We start from the raw sequence: 9475 nt of genomic DNA, 5'->3' as shown, positions 1-9475 counted from the left end.
GAAAATTAGTGTGGGGTTTTATAGTAGAAAAAAGTAAACTAGCTCTAGTTAGATGTGAAAATTGCTACATGCCTTTGGAAAATGGAAGGCTTGGTTTAAGATAAATTAGAAATCAAAACCTCTTCTTTTTTTAAAAAATTGGGTATCCAACTACTCTCCAACCAGTCATCCTTTTGGCTTGAAGTGTTTAAATCTAAATATAATATTTGTGAGATTTGGTCAGATGATATACAAAGATCTAATTATTCAAAAATAATTAAATTGCTCAAAAAGAAAAAAATATAAATTGATCTAAAAATTTTCTCTGAAATGATGATATGGTGTGCCATATTAGCTTATCGTTACACAGGTAACAGTTCAGTGATTAAAATGTAACAAATTGATAACATTAATGACCATATCATAACTTTTAAAAAATAAGTGACGAAAATATAATTTAAACTATATATAAGTGACTAAATCTGAAAGTTATCCTTTATTAATTTGTGATACCAAGGTTTCTATTGAATACTCACTCCGAGCTAAACTTCAGGTCATGCTAATCCCAGAATCCAAACACACTCCTCCACAATCCCTAAATCACAGCCTAAACCCTAAACTGTGTCCTGGTTGCAGCCTGCAACTTGCAGGGACCAAAGATTAGACGATGCAGAGATTATGTACGAAGCTCCGCTTTTTGGCTCTCCAATCAACCCAAACTCTTCCCTCTCTTTCTGCTTCTCGTCGCATTCTGCATCATTCGTTTCCTCCAGTCCACTTTATTTCAACCAAATGGAGCTTTGAACCCTTTCTCAATAACAGTGTCGCATCACCTCCTCTCGCCGTCAACTCCTTTTCTTCTTCCCCACTGCTTCTCTCTGTAAACTTTCGGTTCCTTTGCATTTCAATGGTTGTTGAAATTTTATCCTTTATTTAAACGAGATTCTAAACTATGGGTGTCATTTTTCTGTAGTTGGTCCAAGTCCGGCATGTTTCGTCAAGAGAACGAGCAAAGAGGAGGAAGCCCATGACTCCACGTACTTCCAAACTCAAGAAGATTAAGATGAAATCTTATTCGTAAGCTTGTTCCTAATTTTTTTTTCTTTTTGGGGAAACCATTTTTTTGGTAGATTTGTTTGGTTAATGTTTTACTTTGAATTCGATTAGGTCCTATAAGTCCCGATTTAGGACAATGAATGATGGGAATATTCGTCGCTGGAGGGAAGGCAAAAATCATAATGCACATTTGAAGGTAATGCCATTTTTGTATTGTTCCAGTTCCAGTTTGATGTTCTTATTCTGGGTTTGAGTTTTCTTCTTTTCTTTTTTTTGAGCTGAAAGCATGCTTTATTTTATGCGTCAATAGTTCCATATGCATCCTTAGTGCTTAACAAAATTCTGGTTGTACGTAACCAGCTAGAACATAAAGGAGATATCTTGGTCTCACTGAGTAGGCGTATAACACGCACCTGATGGGTTTTTGAGGGTTATTTAGGAATTGAAAGAATCATTGTTAAGATTTGAAAGTTACTTCTTGTGAAGCCAGTTATTCAGCTGCCTTTGACATTTTAGGGTTCAACCTATGTAGTTGCTTTCTGTCTTGCACTCTTGCTGAGTTGTGGGTGCGCACATGCGTGTACCTGTGTGGTGTGATGGTGGGAGGGTAATGGTGCGTTTAGCCATCCTCTGGACTATTTTTCTTTAAAAAAACAGGGATTTTTAGATCGTGGGAGTGTAATGGTGTAGACTTCATGTTGGAGGTGAATTCAGGCGAACCTTGTACTTTCACTGCTACAAAATTGCCCTTATTTATATCGAGGAACGATCTTGGGCATAAAAAAGGGGGGCAGAGGCAAATATCTATGGCTTGCCATTAGGCAAGATGCCGTTGTATGATTGCAAATGCACAGATGTTTGTATGCTGCTTCACAACATCTAGCACTTCTGTTGTTCATTTAATGGACTGAAAATTTCTTGAAATGATATTATTGTAAATATGGACCTTTGGCCAAGGTCTCCAAAACTCCAACATTGTAGTTTGGGATAATACAGGATTATTGTCCTTAAAATCTTTATCTAATCCACAACGTAGGAAATAGTTGTAGCCAAGGGAAATCTAGGGCAAACCTTATAATCAATACCTTAGAGATGGTTGTCACCGATAAATGAAGTATTGGAGATCATGAGCTCAACACAGTTTTCTTCTTTCAAGCTCAACCAGTATAATACAATCATCTCTGCTTCTTTTCTTATCATTAGCTTAATTCTACAAGTTGTTACATCTTAGTGGCATATAAAGAGTGTTGAAAATCAATGACTTATCTTGCAATATAGTGATAGTCTGTTGTTTAATGCAGTCCAAGAAATCAAGACGGAGACTGCGACAACCTGCTATAGTACCTGCCGCATATGCAAAGGTGATGAAGAAGCTCAATTTTTGTACTTAAATTTCTAGAATCTTTCATAGACAGTCATGAAAGAGGAAGGTGCCTGCCTCTGCTCTCTCTTTTGTGCTATTTGACTGACCACATTAAAATTTTATGGTACAAACATGCAGTAGAAGTGGGAGGATTGAGAAACAAATAATAAGGCTTATGTGGTGTTTCTTTTTCATTAATGATTTTGGATGCTTAGTTGATATCTTTTTGTGATAGAATTCCCTTTTCAGCTTTTCTTTTGATTTTTTTTTTTGTCATTTTAAAATATTGATGTTAGAGTGACGTCAAAAATTACGGAGGGTGTGGGTTTCTCCGTGGGATTGGTTTATGCCGATATGACATGAGATAGAGTTGTTTGGTCATCTATACTGATACTATTATTTTTATTTTTTAAATTATTTCATTTCAATCTAAATTTCATTTGGTTCTTAAATATATTTTTACTCACATTGTATGTCATAAACTAGTATTAATTTAAGACTTTTGATTAGATTGGTGTCACGGAATAATGAATATTATTATATATGTTTTTGTAATAGCTTATATAAAATTATTAAAAGAAATTTGATTTAAGATAAATGGTCACTTTAACATATTTATATTTGAACTTAGTCCACTCAAGTGTTCAAAAGGGGGGAAGCATATTGGTGGGTTGAAGAAATTAAGGGCACGTTTGGTTCGCTGTAATGGAATAGAGACATAATAGCAAATCAATTGTTTGGTTGAATGTAATGGAATAGAAGTGTAATAGCATTCTTGTGTTTGGTTGAATGGAATGGAGGTGTAATAACATAATGGAAAAAACTAAAATGACTAGAATAGCATAAATTTGTTTAGGTAAATAATTATTGTTATTGTTATTAAATTTTAATAAGATTATTAATATCAATAATAAATAATTTAATCATATTTTAACATAATTATTATTAAATATATTATAATTAAAATATATAATTTAATAAAATTCTTAATAATCAATATTCTTATATGAATTTATATACTCATTTCCTTTTATATATTAATATACCACATTAACTGGTTTATATTTATATCAATGGCCCAAAAATTTTGGGAGAAGATTTTTTATGACTGTTTTTGTTTGCAAATAACATCATTTATTCTGTGGGGAAAAAATTATAAATGAGCCTGCTTATTAATTACCTTTTTTATTTTGTACTGAAGTAGTTCCCACTGGTTCAAAAGTCGATATATATGTAATATTATTAAAATAATATTTTTATTTTAATTATTTAAAATATTTTTAATTAATGCGTGTATATGAATATACACATTTAATTAGTTTTATTTTAATAAAATTTTTCTAATTTATTCATTCAATTTTAATCACCTTACAATTTATTCATTGTATTATATCTCTGATTCAATTTTAATATATTGAATATTTGTTTTTAATCAAGTTCTTTACTTGATTATATCTAATGTTCCAATTTTAAAAATTCGATCAAAATTTTCGAACTACATCAACTTAAGAAATTGATCCCAAATTCAAATTAAATATACCAATAAAAATCAACTTACTACATCACCACTTGCAAAATATAACTCTCCAAACATTACTATGGAGTAAACAAAAAAAAAAAAAACAGAACATATATATGTCTTACAATTTTTCTTTAGTTTAGAAGGTTTGATAAGTTACCAAACCTCTTGAATTGCAACTACAAACTTGACTTGACAAGCGATTTATGTCCGAGCAAATCGGTAGCTAACAGTCCAATACCTACAAAATTCCACATAGAACATCAATTTACTAGAACAACAGTGGTCAGAATAATAATATATGACTTATGTAACTATTACACAAGTAATGGTACTATGACTTGAGAACAATTCAGGGACAACATGAAACTGGAAAAAGATCATCAATACAAACTACTACAGCAGCAATAAAATTATTATTGCAATTCCACCCAAAGTATATGGACGACATCCCATTGCCTCAGCACTAACATAGCACATTATTTTTCTTAATTGAACAATTGGGCAATAAACTGATTTAAACAACAAAGTTGAGTTAGTAAAGGAAGATATGGCAGCTATTAAAAAAACATATCTTACATCTAGATCATACTTTTTAAAACAATCTTCACATAGTGCCCTATCATATGTCCTCTTTGTTTTATTTATTTTCCACATTAGCATGTTGCATCAAAGCTGGACATTGACAACAAATATGCCCCTCATTATAATCACTAAGGAGGAAATATTTATATTGGTAGATAGTGTCATACTGGTTGGAAAACTACTGGTTTTTTGTTGAGTTAGGAGCTCTGTCAATGGAAGAAACAAATGTATAATGATTTGGTACCGGAAAAGACAACCGAAGCAATGAGCCCAATGAAGTTAAACACAATTTCAAATAACTTCAGAGGTTTCTAGCAAGCAGTGAAAGATTTTATAGGTTCTGGAAAACAAATGCAAACCGAAACTCAATCATTCGGTTAGTTGATTGTGTGGTTCTGTTTTGGTTTTAGAAGTGTTCAAACCACCGTGAGGCAATCTTAATGTAGAAGACATGAAATATTATAGTTTGTGCGGAAATGTGCATAAGAATATTGTGTATTGTTGTTGTATTTGATTGTGGAGCATATGCACAGTAATCCCAGAATTTGTAATTGATAACTCAAGGAATAGATATGATTTCTGCATTTACCTGTTACAAAATGGTTGAGTTGATGTTTATCGATGCTTAATGTAGGCTAGCAAGCAGGCTAAGGACGTTCCCAAGAAGATAATCAGAGTTCAAAAGCGCTATTGGAGATCCATACCACATTTGTCGAAGCCAGGAGAAACAACTTCGAACTTGAAGAAACCAAACAGAAAATCCCCACAGCCTGAAATAGTGGATGCTAACAACATGCTATTGTATTCTCCCTAACTCATTCCTTAAATATAAATAGGTTTGTGCAAGCAAGGTAAACCGAATAGCTTGCATAGGCAACTCTAGTTTGCAAATCCAATGAAAATAGTTGATGATAAGTGAGATATCAAACGAAAAGCTTTTGATATGATAACAAAAAGAAGTAATTCAGATTGAGCTAATGACCACATGATAGTCTTAAGATGTGAAAGATAGATGGTAGGAAATCATTTTCATTCACTCTCTTCTGAATCATCACCACTACTGTCTTGTGAATCAATTTTCATAGCCTTCACAGCATTGCTTGCTTTAAAATCTTCAACAGCCTTGTCAAAAGTGCACCTCACATGCCTACACATCAACATCGATTTTGACATGCATCTTTCAATACCTCTCTTCTTGGATCACCGCAAATTTTCACATAGAACAACTAAAGGAACTTGAACCCAACCAAAGTACTTGAAAAGAGTGTTATATTGAGTTTACCCGTGGTTTGAACTCTAATATTAACTCGAGCCTCAAGGATGAGGAATATCGTAGCCACGAATGTAACCCTTGGGTCGCACAACATAAAAAGATAGCTTCCACTTTCAATACAATCACTTAAAATAAAGAAAACCCAAGATGAATCAAAGCCAAAACAGAGGTGAGTGAATTGACTCTTGATTCAAAGTGAATCTAACACGTTAGCTATGGTATGATCCTCATCGCTTAAAGAAAAGTGGCAAGACTATTATCGTTGAAAGACCCGTGTTCCATTGTTTCCTTTAATCCAATTTCTAAATCTCCAAACCAAGAAACAAAACTATTAAAAGGATGAAATTGAATCCAATAATCATTGGGAAAACATATTTTTAAATAAAAAATAAGGTTGTATCTTCCTTACCGGTTCCAATGGACAGAACACAGTTTCACCGATGGAGAGGAACGAAAAACGTGAGAAGGAGGCTGCTTTCTGATCGGTGTTCGAAGTCCAGTTGTGACTCCAAAGAGAGGTAAGACAGAAAGGTAGAAGCGTGAATCGGTAGAGATAGAAAGGTAAGACAGAAAGGTGAGGAGAGTGGAGAAGAAAGGTAGAAGGAAGAAACAGAAGACGGTGGATTTTGGGTAAGACAGAAGCGTGAATCAGGAGGTTAAAACAGGGACCAAAACTCAATCCGGACCTAAACTGAGCACAAGGAAGGGATTGGAAATCAGTGGAATTTGGGGATTAGATCAGTAATGTAATAGACTCGTATTAGGCTAATACACCCAACCAAACAATGTATTGAGTGGGGCCCACGATTAGCCATTACACCCAACCAAACATGGTGTAATGGATGCCCAAAAAGTGGTTGAGGAAAATTATGAAAGGCTGAGAAGACGCCCGCATTGCAATGGAAATGGGTTAATAAGATGAAATATTTTTTTAAAAAAATTATACATATTTTGAATTTTATAAAAGTTTCCACATTATTTAAAAAAAAAATTTTCAATTTTTTTTATAAAATTTAAATAATTTGTTGACATGATGTATAAGATAAAATAGTGCTACATCAATAATTAAGTACATCTAGCGAGCCACATCAATGAATTTCATCAATTGTTAGTCAATTAATGGATACATTAGTTTTTTCCATCCAAATTTGATCAATTTGATAAAAATTGAAAGATTGGTGGTGCAATTGAAAAAAACCAAAAGAATAAGGACAAATTAAAAATTGGTAGACTTTTGAGGGTTAAATTTGCAGTTATGAATAATAAAATTTTAAAATGTAATAATCGTAATATTTATTATGATTTTTGTTTTATTCATGAAAACTATCTATAAAAATAATTGTATAAAATAGTTTCGACTTTCTTACCTTCCCACCTTATAATTTGAGGAGGAAATCTAGATAAGTACCAATATCTATTACTAGTAAAAAATAGACATTGAAATAAATAACTCTCGTGATCCAAAATAAAAAAAACAAAAATAGTTAAAATATATTAATTAAATTTCAAATATTTTATTACAATAATTCCAAGTATTTTAATTTTAAAATATACTTATTTTTAAAATTTATTTTAAGCATGATTTTTCAAAAAATAATAATTTAATAACAATATTAAATAGGTTTTAGTATAATGATGATTCGAATCTAAACTATTTTAAAAAAGTGAACATCCAATTAATAGGTCACAACTTAATGTTCAAACATTAAATATTTTTAACAAAGTATTTATTCTATTATAATATTTATTTAATTTAATATGTGATTTTAAAAAATTTAAAGATAGTTTTTTAACTAATGTAATTGAAATTATGTTTTGATTTTTAAAAACATGATATAACCGTATAATATTATAATTTTCAAATATTTTAGCTAATATAATAAAATTATGTTTTATTATTTAAAAACTTAATATGATGGAATAATATAATAAAAATAGTATTTATACTATTACATCATATTTTGTTTTAATTTTTAAAACATGGCCAACATGGTATGATGCTAAATGCTAATTTTTTAGTGTGAACGCAAATGTTTCTTAAGGACTTATAATATATAATATATACATGATTATAAAAAAATTAAATTTATGAGAACATAGTAGGAATGTTAAATTATTCACTAAAACATTTTCTAGAGTAGATTAAATATCTTGAGTGAACGTGTAGATAAACTACATATAAAGTCTTGCCTCTCCTCCCGAGTGAGTGCAAGGTTTTTCTGCCGTAGTGCATGGTTTTTCTTGCTCGTCAAAGCATTTTTTAGTCGGTTTTTTTTTTCTTTTTTCTTTTTTGTAATGGAGTGAGAAATCCAAAGTTTATTGTTGGAAGAAAATGAGGATGTGGATTTGATGGTTGTACTCGAGGATCCCACACTGTTGGATATTGATTATGAGTCGTGCTGTAACATCTTACGCCTGATCTGGTTGTCGGATCCGAGTATGGATCGTCATGATTCAAATCGTTGAAATCATTAAACTTTTCTTTTTAAAACCGACTTTCCGAATTGGCAGGGTAACCATTTACCAAAACGACTTTACGTAAATTTGAAAGGTTATATATATAAAAACAAAATTAAAATAAAATGGTACTGAGCCAAAGCGAACTTTAGTATTACCTCAGATCATTCACCTATTAAATTGTTTTTATATATATTCTTTCAAATTTACGAAACGCCATTTTGGTAAATAGTTACCCCGCTAATTTGAAAAGTAGGTTTTAAAAAGAAAAGTTTGGTGATTTCAATGGTTTGGATTATGACGCTCCATACCCAGATCTGACGACCTTCTCAAGCGTGGGGTGTTACAGTTTTATTGGTATCATAGTCAGGTTTAGCTAATTCTCGAAAACCATCGTTAGTTAGAAACCCTTCAATACATGTTACATAAATCTAGTTGGACTCCTCCTGGTATTGTTAACTAAATTTGTGTGTTGTAGCAAAAAAAGAAAGAAGGAAGATGTCGATAAATTCTAGAAACGCTAAAGGGGAGGAAATAGAAAGAAATGCCCCTCCACCAGTGGGTAGCCTTGCTCATTCTGCGAGTCAATGAGTTATAGGAACAGAGGCTAAGAAGGCATTGATGGAAATGATAGGCCATGTGATGGGACAATGGTTCGACCGATACATGGGAGCTGCACCAACCTCGTCCCATAGATACCGTGACGAATCATTGAGATAAGAGGAGACGATGAGTATAGCAAAGGTTGCACCACCAGTGAATTCTGCTCCTCCAGTTTCAGTTGTAGCAGTGTCTCGATGAGACCCTTTGGAGGTCATCCGTAAGCATGGTACCAAGGAGTTTTGAGGCAGTATAGAAGATGATCTAGTTGCAGCAAAAAATTGGCTTTTTCGAGTCTGTCGGGTAGTTTAGGAATTATAGTGTTCCCCATTCAAGAGTCTGAGATGCGCCATCTTCTTGCTTAAGGATGAGGCGTATCAGTGATGGACCACAATATCCAATATAGTCCCAAGAGAGCAGGTGAATTAAGATTTTTGTCCTAAGGAAGTTCAAAGAAAACTTCATCAACAGCCTCTTCATTGAACAAATGAATAAATACTTTTTTAGAGCTCAAGAAAGGAAAGATGATGATATTTGAATATGATAAGGAGTTTATCAAGTAAAGTACACTAAGGACCTAGTTCCAAATGAGGAAGGTTTGTGTATTAGGTTCGAATTAGGTTTAAATGAGGAGCTTAGGGTA

At 32.4% G+C, this 9475-nt stretch overlaps 2 protein-coding genes across 2 annotated transcripts; one reads left to right on the top strand and one right to left on the bottom strand.

Moving 5' to 3' along the window:
* Positions 1-497: 497 nt before the first annotated feature.
* Positions 498-2617, top strand: LOC105791872 (uncharacterized). Its single transcript, XM_012620151.2, has 4 exons — positions 498-859; positions 953-1056; positions 1147-1231; positions 2337-2617. Exons 1-4 carry the CDS (start codon positions 647-649, stop codon positions 2424-2426), a joined length of 492 nt encoding a protein of 163 aa, XP_012475605.1. The 5' UTR covers positions 498-646; the 3' UTR covers positions 2427-2617.
* Positions 2618-4187: 1570 nt separating this feature from the next.
* LOC105791873 (uncharacterized) lies at positions 4188-6515 on the bottom strand. Its single transcript, XM_052635355.1, is given in 5 exon segments — positions 4188-5665; positions 5668-5708; positions 5787-5879; positions 5982-6015; positions 6018-6515. Coding segments are annotated over 5 exon segments (342 nt in total). The 5' UTR covers positions 6058-6515; the 3' UTR covers positions 4188-5531.
* Between the last annotated feature and the right edge of the window lie 2960 nt (positions 6516-9475).

Source organism: Gossypium raimondii, chromosome 8, assembly GCF_025698545.1.
Source record: "Gossypium raimondii isolate GPD5lz chromosome 8, ASM2569854v1, whole genome shotgun sequence".
NCBI classification, from domain to species: Eukaryota; Viridiplantae; Streptophyta; class Magnoliopsida; order Malvales; family Malvaceae; genus Gossypium; species Gossypium raimondii.
This window is presented reverse-complemented; position numbering and strand designations above follow the sequence as displayed.